A 19,023-nucleotide genomic window follows, 5' to 3' on the forward strand; every position below is an offset into this window, starting at 1 on the left:
GAAACATGGATTTCACCCCTGGCACAGAGAAAGCAGCACAGGGGCAGGCAGCCCAGACCCACCTTGAAGATGAAATGCTTGCGGTGATCAGGCCCACTGTCGTCCACCAGCACGAACTCGGGCGGCGTCCACCTCCTCTTGTTGCAGATCTCCATCAGCGCAGACACCGGGTGCTTCCCTGGCACACAGACACGGCAGGGTCAGTGCCCACCCAGCCTCTGGGGACTGCAGCAATCCAGACAAGGAACTCACCTGAAAGATCCTTCATCACCACGTAATGGCCGGACCTCTTCTGGGCCTTCTCTCCCACAGCAACCAGCCCTGCAAACAACACGGGCACGATGACATTCCCTGTTCCCACTGACATTCCCTGTCCCCAATGACATTCCCCATTCTCCCTGACCCCTGAGGCAGCAGCAGAGCACAACCAGGGTCACAGGAGACACCTGGAGACCCCACCCAGCTCTCAACCCTCCACCTTGTTCTGTCCATTCTGCTCAGCACATTTTCCCCAAAGAAGACTCTGAAGCAGCCAGGAGGAGAAAACTCTGAGCAGCCTCACACAAGGCAGAGAACACCTGGTTTTCCATGGAAACCTGGTTTTTTCCATGCCCTCTTTGGAGAAACAATCAACAAGGGACACAGTGAAGAACATTCTTCTTTGTGCAGCCCTGAGTCACCCCCTGCCTGGAGTTTGCCTCAGACACGGGAGCACAGGAACCATTCCCATTATCCAGAGGTGTCCCCGTGTCCCCTCCTGCCAGGGGTGACACCACAGACCCGGATTCCCTGTGCTCTCTGGATTTACAGGGCTCCAGCAGCCCGAGCTGGGACTCCATCCCCCCTGGGAGCAAAGCAGCAGAGAGGGGAACAGCCCCAGAGGGCTGCACAGGCTCTCCTGGAGTCACTGCCAACACCAAAGCTCAACACTTTCTTCTGAAGCTCTCACAAGATCAGGAAAAGAACTGAAGAATTGCCAGAAACGGCTGAATTCCAGTGACAATCCACCAGAGAAACTCAAGCTTCTCCCCATGGATTTTGCCACTCTCAGACTTCAACCTTTCCTTTGTTTCTTACCTCCAGTTTTCCTGCTGTGGCTTTGGTGAATAAAGACAGGGAGATACTGCAATTGCTTCCAGTGTCTTCCTGTTCCTTCAGCTTTTGTGGGTGCCATTTGGGTTTCTTTTGTTTTACAGGAAAATCCTTCCCTCCTTACCAGATAATCCTCCCAATATTCCGGCTGCCCCTAAGCAGGGCCTTCCCAAGGGGCACGAAGCCATCAGAGACCAGGAATTTTATTTTATTTGGGCTGGTTTATATATATCTAAATATATATTTATTAAAATAGATAATTTAATAATTACTAAAATATAAATTCTAATATTTAGAAAATAATAAAATACTGGTTGATACATTGAAAAATGTCTAATAAATTCCTTACAGAACAAACTTGGGTGGTGGGTTAATAACAACCTTCCTGTCAAACACTGTGGACTTTAAAACTCCACACAGAAGTTAAAAAAAAAAAGTTTGTTTTACCCATTTAATCACCCAAGAACACAGATGTCTGAAAAACTACCTGTCCTCAATATATAATCCCTAAATATATAATATATACTATAATATACTATAATATACTATAATATACTATAATATACTATACTATACTATACTATACTATACTATACTATACTATACTATACTATACTATAATATAATATAATATAATATAATATAATATAATCCCTTGTCCTAAATATGTATTATATATAAAATATATAATATATATTATAGTATATAATGTATACATTATATTATATATGATATAAAATTATAGAAAATCCATAGTCCTATATATATAATATATAATATATACATTATATAATATATAATACATTATTTATAATATAAAATCATGTTTCCTGCCTTTCTGTGAGCAGGGCACCTTGTGCCCCTCATGCCCCTGTGCCACAGACCTGGGTGGCCCCAGAGCAGAGGGGATTCTGCACCCAGGCAGAATTTGTGGCAATGATCAGTGAGGTGCACGTGAGCAGGAATGTTTCACAGCCAGGGAATTCAGGCCCAGCAGGGCTGTCTGAAGGCTGGCCCTGGTCTCAGGTGACTCTCACAGGCCTGGAGGAGCCCTTGGCAATCGCTGCCACCAGGCACCTTTGGGGTCTCGTTGCCTTCTTTACACAGAAAGGTTGTAAAGAAAAACGTGAGGGGTTTGGCCATTCCCAGCTCAGTTCTGAGCAGTGACAAAAGCCAACACAAGCCCTGAAATCCCAGCATGGTTGGCTGGGAAGGGACCTTAAACCCCATTCAGTGCCATGGGCAGGGACACCTCCCACTGTGCCAGGCTGCTCCAAGCCCCATCCAATGGCCTTGAAATGAAAATTCTGAGTGTTTCCACCCCTTTGAGATGGGACTGAAGGTTCCTGGTGCAGAAGGAATATTTAGAACTGCAGGAATCTGTCCCACAGTCAGTGTGGAGTTGTTGTTTTGTTCCATGCACAGAACAACTAAATTAGAAATCCTGACTGCTGAATTTTGGATTTAAAGCAAAAGGTGTTCCAGATGGAGAATGTCCAGCAGCACCCAGCACACAAAGCTCAGTGGCCAAGCTGAAGGAGCAGCAGCACTGGATGGTTCTGCTGCACCACGAGAGCTCTCCCCTGTGGCCATGGACTGGGAACCATGGAGAACAGGGGAGGTTCCCAGGGAAAGTGGAGGCTAAAGCTGCCTCTGGAAGCAGCCCTGAGCATGAGCCTTCAGCAGGATCAGGCTGGAGATGAACAGCAGGGGAATGAGGGACAAAAAAAGGACCAGAATCTACAGGAAAGCCCCAAAGCCCAGAGTGTGAGTCAGTGACACAGCTCAGCTTTGGGGCTCTCAGCTCTCTGTAACGCTGACCCCACCGTTCCATCTTCTACCCCTGCTCCTGCTCCAGCCACCTTCCCCAGAGCCACCACTGCAGCTTTCCCTCAAGGACAAAGCTCTGGAGTGACCCCAGGCCTTGGGGCAAAGTCCCAGAACCTGTTGATGTGCCAGTGAAGCCCCCCAGACAACCCCAACCTCTGCAGGCAGCTGAGAGCTGAGAGGCCACAAACATCCCTGAGGCAGGACTCACCTTTTCGATCCGTCTTAAAGTCCACCATGATGGGCTCAACGCTGCCCTCCTTGTTCTTCCCAAGGCCTTCTCCTTCTCTCCAGCCCATCTTCCTCATCAGCTGAGCTCCCATTCCTCCAGTCACAGGGGCTGCTCTTAAGAACTGATCCTATCCAGAAAGAGAGAAGTAAAACAAGGCCTGAAGTTAGCGCTGGGATTTTAATTAAGAAGTGGGAACTTCCAAAAAAATGTTTCTAACAATTTTTCACAGACTCAATTAAAAATAAAAATAAATAAAAAAAATCCACCTGAGCTCTGTGGATTTTTAGCCCAAACCAGTGCGTGGAACCCGGAACTCACGCGGACACACGAGACACAAATCAATGTTTGGCAAAAAAGAACAACTTAGGAAAAGTCTAAGGTGATCCCAAAGTGGCAGTGACCCTTGGCAGACAGATGTGTTTAACCAAGCAACAACCTACAGACTCTAAAGGCTCTAAAGACTCTGCCCTGATCCCAGAGATGTCCTCAGCTCGGGAAGTGGGAACTGACCCCGGCACAGCTGTGCCAGGGCACCTCCTCGTCCAACAGAACACAAGCACATTTAGTCATGACATTCACAGGCTGTTTAGGCGGATTTAAATCTAAAAAAAAAACCTCTCCCCACCTGATTCATTACACAGCAGTTGCACATTCAAGTTCTACTCTGAAATTCCACATGGAACAAACAGCTTTTGCTTTCCCCTCTCTTTATTTTAACGGAAAAAGGCGCTTGGCCCCCCAGTTTAGCAGCAGCAGTCGTCACATTCTTTCAAATGAGCATTAACAAAAGTTGTTAAACGGTGAAAGCTTATCAACAGAAAGTTTAAACATCTGCTTTGATGTAAAGAACTGTAAAAACTCCTTAAATGTTACGTACCTAGGCCTCGCTGGCCGCAGTGTTGTGAATAGTAGGGCTGGCACTGACCGTGGCAAGAAGGCGGCTACAAGGATTTGACCCTGAAACAAGTTTCCATATAGAGGGGTGAAAGTTCACAGGTTATTCTGTGAACTATCATCTCTCGTGCCCCCCCGCTGACCCCAGAGCAAGTCAAGCATTTCCATCACACAGAGCCTGGCTTGGCCTGCTGCCCGGGCACACCCGCACAGCCTCGGGGCTCCGCCGCCCTTGCAGCTGTGCCTGCCAGGGCAGGAGGTGCCAGAGGTCACAGAGTCACACACGTCCTGAGCTGGAAGGGATCCACGGGCACCACGGGCTCCGAGCGCTGGCCCTGCACCGACAGCCCAGCCTGGGCACCCCGGGAGCTGCTGGAGCTCAGCACGGGCCTGGGGCTGCCACCGGGGCAGGACTGGGGGTCCCTGCGCTCCCAGGGCTCCCAGGGGCCTGGTTTCCACGGGCAGGGAACAAAGCCTCAGGGCTCCCTTTGGCTCCCTGTGCTCCTCAGGGATTCCCTGCTCACGTCTGTGCCCGGCCCCCGCGCTGCAGGCTGCCACAATGTGCCAGGAAAGCCTTGCTGGAGCCTGTGCCAGCAATGTCCCAATCCCTGCCTGGGCCAGGAAAGCCCTGTGTGGATCCACGTGGATCCACGAGGCCGGAGAGCTGGGGCTGGTGCAGAGCCAGCCCCTCAGCCACAGCATCCACAGCCCTTCCCTCAGCTCCCACTCCCTCCCCCGTTCTCCAGGAACATCCTGCGGGCCCTGCAGCTGGGCTGGCTCCTGCTGGGGCTGCTGCAGCACCACGGGGTGTGTTCAGTTCACAAAGGACACAGCAAGCTCCTGCTGAGGTCGCTGCGGCTCCCTTGGCTTTCCCAAACACGGCCTGGTCGGGGGCAGCAAGGACAGAGCAGAACCAAAACATCCTGCTATGCTCGGAGCAGAACCAAACATCCTGCTCCTGCTCACAGCCCTGAGCTCCCACTGAGGCACTGGCAGAGCCTGAACAAACCCCAGAAACTGTAATTAGGAAGTTCTAGGTTCCCAAGGGCCGTTTGTTAAAGCATCCCTTCTGTGGTGAGTGAATTCAGGATCCTGCAGGGGAACTGCAGCAGGAACTTTGTGCTGACTCTTCAATCCCAACCATGACTTACACGTTTATTATTATTAATAACAATTATTATTAATAATAATTTAATTCCAGAACACACAAATACTTGTGCATCCCACCAAAAGGCATGGGGAAGGAATCCTGGTACCAGTGGGAAAGGAGCCAGGAGAATCCCCCTTGGACTCAGGTCACTGAGGCAGCGAAGGTCTGCAGCAAGGAAAAGGTTCCTGCATTTTGATTCTGTGGGGTTTTTCTTTTCCTTTTAATAATGAAGTGAATGTAAACCTCTAATGCCACCTGCACGTTGTATTTTTTGTAGTTTAGTAACAGACAAGTTCCCTCAGCCCATGATTTAATGAGTGGGGTAAAACTGGTGCTGGGTTTGGAACTTACTGAAAACCATGGAATCAACAGAAATGTTCACAAAAGCAGGGAAGCAAGAGGCACAATTCTTCTCATTTTAAAAACCATCCAAGGGTGAGTCTCCCAAAAACTCCTGAGCAACTCTGGGCCTTGGCAGATATAAATTAAAGGGGATGGAATACAAGAAACCCCAGGTTTGTCAGCATTTGGTTACTGCTGCCAGAACTAACTCATTATTTACGAAAGCATTTCTCTTTCATTCATTCTCTGATCTTAATTTGAGGGAGCCCACAGGACAATTTGATACTTTTTTCCTTGTATTCTGAGCTCCAAATTCCAGGAAATCCCACTTCCATTCTGCCAACACATGGAGACATTCAAGAGCCACAATCTTGTGTCACCACTTGCTTTAAAGAGAAATTAAAACCTGATTCCTTCAGAGGCTTTAGAGCAGTTTAAGTAACTTTCCTGCTGATTCCTCAGGCTGACTCTTTGGAACAACAATTTAGGAAGCAAAGACAGCAAAGCCTTGAAGGCAGGGGTGGCAGTTCAGGGCAGGACTAAAGGCTGAACTCCAGGGAAGTTCAAGTTCCAGGAATAAGCAAGTTTGGAAAAACTTGTGCCAGGCAGAATTGTCCATGAAATCCCAGCATCTCCTGAGTGATGGGAAGGGACCAACAAGGAGCATCCAAGTCCAGCTCCTGGCCCTGAACAGCCCCAGCCTGGCACCCCTGGGGGCCCCAAACGCTCCTGGAGCTCTGATCACGATCTGCTCCCTGTGGCTCCTTGCAGGGATCCTGAGCAGGGAATCTGGGCTGGCTGCTGAACTGGGAGATGCTCTGGCCCTCTCAGCCCCAATCCTTGCCACAGACAGAGCAGAACCCCTTGCTGAGGAGGCCCAGCAGTGCCTCACAAGCCCTGTGCTCCCAGGCACCTGCAGGAGCTGCTCAGAGCTGCACAACAGCAGGGACAAGGGGATGGCTGGGAAAGAGAGCAGCCAGTCCAACACTCACCACCGTGGAATCATGGAATTCCAGACTGGGATGGGTCAAAATGGGGTTAAAATTCAACCAGTGCCACCCCTGCCATGGCAGGGACACCTCCCACTGTCCCCAGTGCCCAGCCTGGCCTTGGGCACTGCCAGGGGTGCAGGGGCAGCCCCAGCTGCTCTGGGCACCCTGTGCCAGGGCCTGCCCACCCTGCCAGGGAACAATTCCTCATTGCCAATGTCCTCAGTGAGCACAGAGCTGCCCTGCCCTGCCAGGTGAGCCTGGCTCCCAAGGAAAGCTCCTTGTGCCTGCAAGAATGGAAGGGAGGTTTGCACTTTCCAGAACTTTCTGCACAAATGAGTGATCCAGCAGCTCCCCAGGGCCACCCCTGAGCACAACCCTGGGTTTGGGGAGCAAGTTCAGGCTCCAGAATTGAGCTGGTAAATCCAGAACCAAGGGGTGAGTCTGGGAAAGGGGGAGTAAACCGACCTCAACAGAATTTGCTTGGAGAAACAAAAAATGTTTGACCACTTGCTGTGCCATTTCTTCAGCAGCACAGTGTGTTTGGAAGGAAAAAGGGAATAAAAATAGAAGCAACCTTCAGAAAAGATGAGTCACATTTGTGAACTGATTACACTGATGGTGACAAACTGAAACAGAAGCCACTTTTTCAAAGAGAAAGGTGAGATTGTTCATAATTTTTTTATACCTAACACCACATCACTCTTTTATGGACCCTGCTCAGGCCCCTGCACACAACCACCAAGAATGAATCAGTCCAGGAATTAAACACATAAACCTCATTGTTATTTATGTCCCCACCCCAGTGCTGCACATGAAACCCTGCAGTTCCTCATTCCCAAACTGAGGTTCTGAGTCTGGTCTGAGTGCACATTTCCTCTCCAGTCACTGGGAAAGGACAAGGAAAGGAGAAATCCACCAAGTGCACAGCGAGGACAGAGCTCAGCAAAGGAGTTCCCCAAGTGCCCTGCTGCCCTCCTGAGGGCCTCTCCTGCTCCAGCTCCCAGGGGCTGTGGTGACCTCTGTCACACCCAGTGCTTGCCCTAATTCCTCCTCTCCTCAGTGGCTGCCACAGGCTCAGTCTGTGCTGGGTGGTCCCAGCTCCTCCCATGGCAAAGTCCCAAGGGAAATAAAGAAATGCCTTCAGCAAACAGCCAGAAATGTGCACTCAGCCAGACACAGCATCCCCAGGGAACTGCACAGCCCTGCTGGCAGATAAACACACAGGAACACACAACAGCCCCAGCTGGAAGGGACCCACAAGGATCAAAGTCCAACTCCTGGCCTGAGTGAAAAACACCTGATTTTTTAGTGTTCAGACACAGTTTTTAGGCCAAAAAGGGAGCACAAAGGGAGCACAAGCCTGACTTGGTAACTGATCACTGTCACACAATTTCAGGTGTCCAAGTAACACACAGCCAGCACTTTGCACCTCATGGCTGGTTTGTGTTCCTGTCCCTGAGGAGGATAACATGGATTCAGAACCACATCCCTGCTCCTTGCTGTGAAACCCTCCTGCAGCCACAGCAGGGCTCCACACGAAGCTGTGTGAGGCTTTCCCACCACTCCTGGAGCTCTGGGCCCTCCTGGCAGAGCAGGAGAGAGCTGAGGAGTGCCAGGGCAGGGAGGGGACTTTGTCCTCACCCTCCTCCTGCTGCCAGCAGGAGCCTCCTGTGTGCCCAGCCCCAGAGCCTGCCCTGTGCCCACAGCACATTCCCAGCTCTGGGCAGGGCAGGAGAGCTGCTGCTGCCTCACTGAGCCCAGATCCAACAGAATGTTCCAACATTCCTCTGCTCCTTGCAGCAGTCGTGTCCACGAGCACAGAGCACACTCTTCTCCCATTCCCTTCCCTTGAAGCATTTTGTTTGGCTTGTATCTGGTTTTTTTTGCTGTTATTTTGGTTTGTTCAGCTGGGCTGCTTTAAAGCAGATCCCAGAGTGAAGCTGGAGGACAGGAAAATCACACCTGGTCCTTTCCACTTCACCCTTGTGGCAGCCCCTCCTGCCACTGCCATGAGAGGAGACCCCAGGGAGGAGGTTTGGGAAAGAGGAGCTCAGAGCTGCTCCCAAGGCTTTCCAGGGCTTGGGAAGCCATTCCAGGTGCTGCAGACAGGGAGAACCTCCCCTCACAGCCCTGCTGGTCTCCTTCCCAAGCCCCTCTGTGGAAAAGCTCCTTCCTCACCAACACATCCCTGTGCTTCACAGTTCCCTCTGCCAGAACAAGGATTGTCTTCACCAGAGGCAGCATTTTGCTACAATCTCAGTTGTTCATTGCTGTTAAAATCAGACTTTATCATGCACATTCTGCATTAACACTGGCAAGATCCCAGAAGATTCCCATCTGGCCAGTGACCCAAGTCTGTGTTCCCTGGCTCTCTGCACTGCTTGGCTATATGAGGTGAAAAAACAAGTAAGTGAATCCTGACAGAAAATGTTTCTATTTTCAGGATATTGTAATTCCAGACTTTTGTGTTCAGCTGACACCAACTTCTACGGAAAATTCCACCTAAGGCTCAAATCTGACCTCCCAGCTTGGAGGGTGCCCCAACCCAAGCTGACACAGACCCAGCTGCAGCACCTGCCACACTGACCAGCTCAGCTCCTCACTCCTTGTGCCTGCAAGGGGGATCTCCTCAGATCTCCTTCCTGACAGAGCAGCAGATCAGAGTCCACAGGCAAAGGTGCAGCTTGAGTAACTGAGTGTACAGAACACACGGATGGAGGACGCAGCACAGCCCAAAGTCAGCCAGTGACACCCCACAGCAACAGGGAACTACTGCACTGCACTTTAACAATACCAGAGTGAGAGGAACTTAGCAACTGCAACTCCTGCTTTAATCCTCCACATCTCTGGCTCCCAGAAAACCCTGGTGATGCAGAGAGAGGCAAAGGAGCAACCAGAGAGAACCAAGGCACACCCAAGGGCAGTTTGGACTTTGGTTCGCTGAAGCCGATAACAAAAACCTGATTTCAACAGCAGCAGGATCAGCCCTGCCTGGCACGTGCCAGGGAGGCAGGGAGGGATGTGCCACTGCCAGCACAGCTGTGAGGGATGTGCCACTGCCAGCACAGCAGCCCAGCAGTGTCCTGGCAGTGGCAGGCCGTGTCTGGCCGGTCACACCTCGCCGGTGACACCGAGGGACAGGGACTGAGCCCAGCCTGCTGCACTGGGCACATGCTCTGCCACAGGGTGAGGCACTCGTGGTGCCCTGTGCAATCCTTGGCTGCTGCCAGTGTGGTCACTGCTGGGACAGCAGTGGCTGTGTCACTTCTACCTTTCGGATCCAGGCCTGGGGGCCGCTGTTGGTGAGCTCGTCCGAGGACAGGATCTGCGCGCCGGTGCTGCCCGTGAACTGCCCGGGGATGGAGTTGGACTGAGCCCAGGCATCGATCTGCAAAGCAAAACCCACACTGAGACCAGCACTGACAGCCCCACATTCCCTCTGCACCCCTCTGCTGCCCCTCAGGAGTACCCACAGCATGTTGGTGGGATTTGGTGTGCTCACTGAGGCTTGGATGGAAACGGGCGCTACCAAAATCTGAGCATCTGAATGGTCACCCTGAAACCTGAGCTCCTGCTCCTCATCCCCAAACTGCTGAATCCACTGTTTGGGAAAGAATTACCTACATCTGTGCTGCTGAACTACTACAAAATTTAAAGAAAATTACATCTGAAACTATTTTTCAGAGTGACTTGGGTGCAAACATGGAATACACAAAGGAGCTCATCAAAACTCAGTGTTAGAAATGCAGAACTTTGAAACAGTGGCCCACAGCTGGGTTTCCAAACTGAAACAGGAGAGGAGAACCAGCTGCCATGAAAGGAAAGCCCTGATTTCCCTCAGGTGCCCCAGATGCTGCTACAGGCCCCAGCTCACCTGCTCCTGTGCCCGGTTCAGCATGCACATGGCCTCCAGGTCAAAGGAGTTCTCATTGAGCCTCTTCTGGGCCACTGCTCTGTCGTTCATGGCTGTGGTTATGTCCACACACTAGGAGGAAAAAGAGCATTTGTAAAAACACAGCAGATACAAACAGTGTCCACTTGAGCTGGAAAAAGCTGCTGGAGAATCAATGCCACCAAGTGGGGTTACAGAGTGAATTGTTGGTTTGACAAAAAGGCAACGTGATGGAAATCCTGGGACCACTTAAATCCACACAAGATGGGCTTTCCTGGACAAAGACAGATCTGAATTTAAATTGTAACACCCTGGTAATTTAAAATCACCTGCACACACAAAATATCCAATGAATTATTATCTAAAACTGTTTGTCACAAAAAATTCTGGTGTCACAAAAAATTCTGGTGTGTAATAAGCAGAGAAGCATTTTCCTGTTCAATGAGATCTTCTAAACCAACAGAATTAAATGCAATTTAACTAAAAACTCATGCAGAGCTGGTCACATGAGCACTGCTAATATGTCACAATAAAGCTTGTCTGTATAAAGTAATTCCAGCATGAATCAGATGCATTCAACAATCCTGACTTCAGTGTTTCATATTTTCATGTCCAGCCTAAACCAGAAGGGAATGAAGATGGGGAAGGGGCTGGAGCCCCAGGAGGGGCTGAGGGAGCTGGGAAGGGGCTGCAGAATCCCTGAGGAGCTGGAAGGGGCTGCAGAATCCCTGAGGGGCTGGAAGGGGCTGCAGAATCCCTGAGGGGCTGGAAGGGGCTGCAGAATCCCTGAGGGGCTGGAAGGGGCTGCAGAATCCCTGAGGAGCTGGAAGGGGCTGCAGAATCCCTGAGGAGCTGGAAGGGGCTGCAGAATCCCTGAGGAGCTGGAAGGGGCTGCAGAATCCCTGAGGAGCTGGAAGGGGCTGAGGCTGGAGCAAAGGAGGCTCAGGGGCCCTCGTGGCTCTGCACAAGTCCCTGCCAGGAGGGCACAGCCGGGGGGTCGGGCTCTGCTGCCAGGGAACAGGGACAGGAGCAGAGGGAGCGGCCTCAGGCTGGGCCAGGGCAGGCTCAGCTGGGACAGCAGCAGCAATTTGCCCATGGAAAGGGAGCTCAGGCCTTGGCAGGGGCTGCCCAGGGAGCTTTGCAGTGCCCATCCCTGCAGGTGTGCCCTGGAGGTGGCACTGAGTGCTCTGGGCTGGGCACAAGGTGGGCACAGCTGGCACTCCATGGGCTGGCAGGGCTTTGCCAGCCCTGGGGATCCTGTAAAACCAGCTGTGAGTTCACAGAATCCACTGCTTTGGAAAGAATTATCTACATCTGTGCTGCTGAGCTGCAGTAAAATATCAAGATAAATAAATTTGAAATGATGTTGCAGAGTGACTTGGTGAAAATGCAAAACACACAAAGGAGCTCTCTGCAAACCTTCACTGTGGGCAAAGCCATGGGAGAGAAACCACAACATTTGGGGCTGTAATGAACTCTGGCTGCTGGCAGCTGTTTTATAAAATCCCTGGGCCCTGCTCCTCAAAGGATGTGCATTATGGATCATTCTGTTTGGAAAGCAGGAAGAGACAAGTGTGCAAAGACAAATGGAATTTCTTGAGATGCTGACAGAAGCTGGAAGGGCTGGGACAGTCTGAGGCACAGAAAAATCCAATAATCAGAAATGCAGCTCACACACACATCAAGGTGATGGGTTACCCTGAACTTTCATTTTCATTTGCTTTGAAAAACCTTGCCTCTTTTGCTGTCACAACCTCTACCTCTAACACATTTTGTACTAAAGGGTCAGGAAGAGAAACTGAAACTCCTTTAAAATTGACTCAGGTGTACAAAACAAACACTGTTAAACCATCAACCCTGTCCCAGGAACCTGGTCAAGAATTCAGTGAATCCTGAAAGGAAGAGACAGAGATGAACACCTACAATGGCACCGAACACAGGAATTGCTTTTGTGCTCTGTTAAATCTGATTTTTTGCTGGTGTTTAGGACAAAAGTGTTTCTATTGGGAAGATCGTTGCTGGAATATCTGGCACTGAACAAAACAGCTAAAATCCCACAAGTCCCAGGTGTCTATGGACTGAGTTCAGTGCTTATTTCTTGTCACACAGAACATAAAAAAACGCACAAGAAGAATTAAAATATTATCTAACAACCCCCTCACACAACAGCAAGGATGTAAAAATGCCTGTTTCAAATGCACACTGGCTAAGTTCTCAAGTCTCTCACACATAGTTAAAATATTGATTTAATGTTCTGTTTAGGAACCTGGTCCAGGAGATAAATAAAAGTTCTTCTACTCACCAAGTTTCAATCCAGCAATACACCAAGGCATGGAAGCAGTCCATGAAAGCCATGGGGACCACTGCCATGCCACAGAGGTGTGTTAGTGCTTTACTGGGCCTAGCAACACTCCCTGCTGGGCTCATTCCCAAACACTTCTCCATTCTGGAGACCATCAGGGCTCTGTCTTATGCCAAGACACTCGATGGCAGCTTTGGATCTTGGAAAAAAAACCATCTCTGCTTGAGGTGTAAGAGGTTGTTGTTACTCCTGAGCCAAGGAGAACGGGTGGAAGTGTGGTGCTGCTCTCTCCCAGAGCTCTCCTGCCTGATCCCCTTTCTCAGACCTGCCCCACAAATCACAAATACTGAAGCAAATAAAAAAGCAGGTGTTTTACACCCTCTGGAGCTCTATAAATGCTTTTACTGCAGCCTCAGATCCCAGCACTCTGCACAAGTCACCTGGGACTGGCACTCTACACTTCCAACACCCCTTCCTCACAGGTCTCTGCCTGCCACAGCCATGATGAGCCCTCAGATCACCCCAGACCTTCCCCTCCACCTCCTGCTGCCACACACAACTCCTTTAGGGCATCAGGTTTTATTAGAACAAGCTGTAATGTACTAGCAGGGTCATTTCAGACCTAGCCCATAGCTAATAGGTGAATTAGAACACAGCAACAAAACCAATTGTGTGGGGTTTCATGCCAGGACTTGCACCACAACTGCCACAGTATTGCAAAATCAGCAACAACAAATGGAGGTCAATTCTAGGGGAAACTGAAGTTCCAAGCACCCCCAGCTCTCCACTCCCCCAGCAAGGGAGCTGATCTGCCCCATGCTGCTCCAAGGGAGCCATTTCCAGCACAGAGTCCTCCTGAACACGGCAGAATTCAGCAGAGAAGCACTGTGTCACCTGGCAGGCTCCCTGGAGAAACACACAGCACTTCTGTGCCTGCACTCCCCAAACCCCAGGGCATGCATGGAACAGCCTGCTGCAGCTCACACCCCTGAAATCACCCTTAACACAAGCCAAGTTAAGGTAAAGGCAAATAAAAGTATTTATTTACAAAATGTAAAACCAGACAACATAGTTACAGGCATTTAAAAAGGTACACACAACAGAAAGGAAAGGCAGTGATGTTAAATATATTTACTGCAATGAAACTGGGAATGACATTCTGCACAAACATCTCAGGGGTTTACTGGAGGGTTTACTGCACTACCCAAGTGCAGCTCCCACCTGTGCTGAGGGACTGGGTGCCAACCATCAAATTCTGAGGGATTCCATGAAAATGCTGGCTAAGTTATATCCTCTGTGCTTTTGGTGCTGTAGAAGAGCCACAAGAAAATTCCCTTCTGTGCCACAGGGAGTGAACTGACCAGAATCAGAAAGGTCTTGAGAAACAAAATGCACCAAGTGCTGAGATGGCTTTGTCAGAAATTGGGGTTTGGCTTTGGAAGGCATGAGAACAAGGCTGCAGGTGCACTGAGGCAACACACACTTAAAAATAGTAACATCTCTTAAATATTTAATTTACTTAATTACAACAGCCCCCAGAAATGTTCTTTAGAAGAAATTTCAAGGGGAAAAACACTTGCTTTGGTGTTTTTAGTTTATTATCCATACAATTAGATTCTCTTTTGGAAGGCCATGTGCAAGACAGCCATTGGAGAAAAAGTGACTGGAAAGCTAAAAAGTGAATACATCCAGAAGAAGTGACTTTCAATTTTTAACTGATTACATTCCAGTGTGATGTTCTTGCTCCAAGACTGGTGGGACAATTTTAATTAGCACTACATACATTACTGTGCAAATCTCAAGGTATTATTAATTAAGCTCTGAGGAAACTGAATGAAGAAGTTTCTTCACCTTCCAGCTACAGTTTAAACTCTGTTCAGACCAAGAAGCCACCAGCTGCCAGAAGCAGGATGGGTGCAGGCTGCTTCATGTGAGCATCCCCATGTGCAGAGCTCAGCTCCTCAGCTTAGTGCATTGTTAGGCACCACCTTTTTAAGAGCCTTTTTAGTTTTCCCAGACTGCAGCTGGGCACCAGAGTGCCCAGGTGATGGCTTTGGTTTTCTTACATGATAAGCTCTCCTTGCCCTCCTTACCTCAATGGCTGGCTTGGGGAAAACGTCGTCCTTGCCGTCGTCCTTGCCGTTCTTGTCCACGGGAACCCACTCTCCATACACACTGTCTGCCTCCTTCTTCCTATGCTGAGACCCAGAGGACACAGGGAACTCCTTGGACAGGCTGACCTGGTTTTTTGGTTGGGGTGGTGGTGCTGGTTTTATGCTGGGAGTCTGAAAGAAACAAAATGATAAAGAGTTCAGGCTTGGAAATAGCCACGAGTCATGAGGTGGTTTTGTCGCAAACACCTGGGATTTGGTTTTTACTCCCTCTAGAGTAACAACCTTTTATAATCCATCATTTTGGCACAGCCCTAAAAACACAAAAGTGACCCACAAATTGTGCTACCAGAGAAGATGAGAAACCCCTAAAAACAATTTCAGCAACCCAAAATCCCCAACCCTCCTCTTCCAGCTGACCCCATTCACATCAGGTATTTTGTATGGAAAGCTCCAGGGTGAAAATCCTGGGCAGCAAAACACTGCCTGTGATCAAAGCTGCCCATGAGTGGAGAGAAAACAGCTCTCAGCATTTGGGTTTCCATCCTGGCCTATTTTTAGCAGCAGCCTGAGCCTCTGAGCAGATGAAGTCTGTGGCCTTGTTTTGCTTGGTGCTGTTAATTCATTAAAATCTGCAGAAATCCCTGCCAGGTTCCCTTCCAAGAGGCAAACACAGCTGGCAGCACTGGATAAGATTGGATAAACTCCTAGGAATATGGAAGGCAATGGTTTTAGGAGAGAGAAAGAACAAAACTGAAAGGGTCAAAACCAAGACAAGAGGGAGAGCAGCCCACAACCAGTGCAGAGCACTCATTCCTCCTTGGAGCCTGGAAGAATTCCAAGGTTTCTTGAGTTTCCCTGTAGCCTTTCCTAACAATATAATATAAACTCTAAATCCACTTTTACCTTACACCTTATCTAAATGTGCATTACTGCTTATTTTGTATACAGCACAAGCTCTACCTATTTATATACAAAACCAGGAATATTATTTCTGTTTGTTCTGAGCATACTGAAGCTTTTTTAGTGCTTTATATCCTGCAAAGTCACAACAGACTTTCATGGGCACAACCACCCACCCCAAATAAAACTTAAAAAAACCCCACCCACCACCCCAAACACAAAAAAAAATTTGAACAAATTCTAATCCATGCTTCAAAGCATTTGATTTCCAGATGCATTTAAAGAATTGCTCACAATTTTACCAATTGGTAAAACTGGATTATCAATTTAATCTTGATGGAATTGGGAATGTTCCTTTTAACTGATTAAAAAATACTCCCTAGTTTCACCAAGATGATCAACCCTTGAAAAATTTCTGCAGAATTACATGCATTATTTAAAAAGAACAAGGATTTATTTTTAAAGTAAATAAAATATTAAAAAATGTAAGTAGCACTTATAAAAATATAAGTGCTATATATTTTTACTTATATTTTTATAAGTAAAATAATAAAAATACAAGTATCACTCACACTTAAATTGAAGAAAATAGGTTTGGGTTCACTCAGCTTGAAAGGATGGTTATAGAAAGGACGTTCCTCCTCCTCCTCATCAGAAACGTGAGGCTTGTTCACTATCACATCATCAGTGCTCTGAGCAATCTTCTTGCATTTCTGAAAAGTAAAACAGCGAAATGTCAGCTCTGAGTAAACCTGAACTTTCAACCCAAACTCACAGAACACATTTCTATAAAAAAAAAAAGTGGGTTTTTTCTACCAAACCAGGAATGGAAAATCTTTTAGCAAGAGCACCAACAGATGTACTTTGGGTATTGTACACAGATTATCCAACCATGGCTTTGCCAGGCACCCCTTGGTTACTGACTCAGCTCTCTGGGACCCTGTCAGAAGTGAAGGCTCCAAGAGAGCTCAGATTCTTCTGGAATGCTCTGTGCTGGCCAGCTGTGCAAACCACCCCCCTCTGATGTGCAACAGAACTGAAACAGAGAGGTGTTGGGGGGATACCACAAACAGGGAGCAGCCGCCAAGGAGGGAAAGAAAGGAGAGGAAGAAAAGAACCAAAGACCAAAAGACTTTCTCAAGGGGCCAGAATTTTATGGTTAAAATGTCTTTACTGATTTCCTACCACCTGCACTGCTCTGTGGACAGCTCTGAGTCAAAAGAACAGAAATATCATTCAACAGATCTCCAAGGCTGGAAAGGGAAGGGAGGTGCAGATTTGGGGCCTGCAGATCAGCACAAGCTGTGCTGGATCTTGGTCAGGGTATGTGAAAAACCACCCTGGGTGTCACCACAGGACACCTGCACCAACTCAGCTCTTGCTCAGAACTTCTCCTCCCCCAGCCCAGACACAAGTGCAGATAATCTCTCAGCACCTGGACATTGCTCCCTCTCAGATTATTTCTATGAACACAAGTTCAGAACTGTCACACTCATGATGCAATTAAAAGAAAATTAAGGCACTTTTCTATTCCAGACTTTCTCCATCTGAGGGAAGTCCAAGGCCAGGCTGGACAAGGGTTGGAGCAACCTGGGACAGAGAAAGGTGCTCCTGCCCATGGCAGGGGGTGGGACAGGCTGAGCTTTGAAGCTCCTTCCAACTCAAGCCATAACTAACACCACCAGAACAAAAAATCAGCAGTGAAAGCTTTGGATTTCACTGACAGGACTGCAGGGACAACCATCAATTTGTACAAAATTAGAACAGAATCAAAACCAAAAATAAGAAAAGCCAAAATAATTTGGTTTCATGCATTTCCAAAGAATTAAAAAATAGTATTTTTTTTTCTGATGACTTAAGAAAACCTGTGGGGAGAGTAAGGGCTCAAAGGAGTGATCAGGTTTTGTCAGGGGCTGCACAGGGAGGTCTGAAGGTGTCCAAGGAAGGCCTGGAGGTGGCACTGAGTGCTCTGGCCTGGAGACAAGGTGCCCATGGGGCACAGCTGGCACTCCAAGGGCTGGGAGAGCTTTGCCAGCCCCAGGGATCTGGGGACTATGAACACGAGGCAGCTCCCAGTGACAGCAGCACACAGTGCCAACCTCCCACAGGTCACCAAGCCCAGTGTGCTCATTTCCAGGCTGGATGCTGCTGTTTCCCCTCACCTCAGTGAGCTCCTTCAGGGTGTCCCTCGAGGACTTCTGGTTGGCTTTGTCATCCTTCTTCTGGGACAGCAGAGGCATCAGGCTGGGGGGCAGGGGCACGCCGGACTTCGCACACATGGCGGCTGCGTTGGCCTTGGCGATCTCCAGGAGCTGCGCCTTGTCTAAAAATATTTGGGTTTTTTCACAGAGAAGTAATTATTTTTATAGATTCTTGTTTTAATAATAAAGAAATGTCTCTGGTAAATTACACGAGATTCTACCTGCACTGTGCATTTTTATGTTCTGTGAAAATAACTGGAATTGTACTGAGCTGCTCCAGACTTTGAGCCTGGGCTGTGCAGAAGGCAAGTGAAACTGCAATGAAAACCAGCAGTCCCAGCTTCAACATCCTCCAACCACCCTGTTCTGATGCCTCTGACTTCACTGATTTATTCCTGTCCTGGCATTACTGAGTCCTTCCTACACCGCATAAGCTCCAGAGTTTCCTCATTATCTACCTCTGAAAAGCTCTCAAACCTCTGGAGGAAGCCTCATCTCCCCAGATGTAGCCCAAAAGCTACTTACACCCACCAAACAGAAAAACAAGCTCTGAGGAAGTAAAACATGCTCTTGCTTAAAATACCATTAGATGCAAAACTGTTAGCAGAACAGTATTTTGCTTGAATAAGGAGAAAAAGGACAGCCCTAACATAGAAATAGCAAACAAAATTAAATTCAGCCTTCTGCCAGTTTGCAAATAACTCTCTAACTGGAAGGCTTCCATGGCAACTCTGAGGCAGGACTGGAAGGTTCAGAACCTCAAGTCCACCAAAGGAGGTTTCCTCACACTCTGTATAAGAGCTGATCTCCCAGTTCAAACCTTCTTTCCCCTTATTAACTCATAGAAACAACACAGTCTCTCCAAGCTCAGAGAAAAGATGCAGCTCTTAAGATTTTATTTTATTTAATTTTCCGACCTGCTCGGTCTGGGAGTATTTTCACAAACAAGTCTCTCTTTCCTTTATGTTCTTACCATGGGAAGAGGCAAGACAGTGTTCTGGGAACAGCTGACAACAGAGCCTGGGACTCTCCAACTGGCACCTGAATGACCTTTGTTCTCAGGAATAAAAATTCTAAATTGTCTT

The 19,023-nt window shown here is 48.5% G+C and overlaps 1 protein-coding gene across 4 annotated transcripts in view; it reads right to left on the bottom strand.

Annotated features, from left to right (window-relative positions):
* Positions 1-19,023, bottom strand: part of SON (SON DNA and RNA binding protein) — a 37,529-nt gene that overhangs the window by 2,212 nt on the left and 16,294 nt on the right. For 3 of the 4 annotated variants that reach the window (XM_063180344.1, XM_063180334.1, XM_063180323.1), the window contains exons 4-11: positions 17,900-18,060; positions 16,310-16,450; positions 14,817-15,008; positions 10,404-10,514; positions 9,801-9,917; positions 3,131-3,278; positions 253-321; positions 63-178 (exon numbers count right to left, since the gene is read on the bottom strand). In XM_063180344.1, the coding sequence (XP_063036414.1) occupies positions 63-178; positions 253-321; positions 3,131-3,278; positions 9,801-9,917; positions 10,404-10,514; positions 14,817-15,008; positions 16,310-16,450; positions 17,900-18,060 (1,055 nt within the window). Of the gene's footprint in view, positions 1-62; positions 179-252; positions 322-3,130; positions 3,279-4,028; positions 4,109-9,800; positions 9,918-10,403; positions 10,515-14,816; positions 15,009-16,309; positions 16,451-17,899; positions 18,061-19,023 lie in introns of those variants that run through there. The other variant, XM_063180354.1, reaches the window with a different exon arrangement.

Source organism: Melospiza melodia, chromosome 2 (assembly GCF_035770615.1).
Source record: "Melospiza melodia melodia isolate bMelMel2 chromosome 2, bMelMel2.pri, whole genome shotgun sequence".
Taxonomy (NCBI): Eukaryota; Metazoa; Chordata; class Aves; order Passeriformes; family Passerellidae; genus Melospiza; species Melospiza melodia.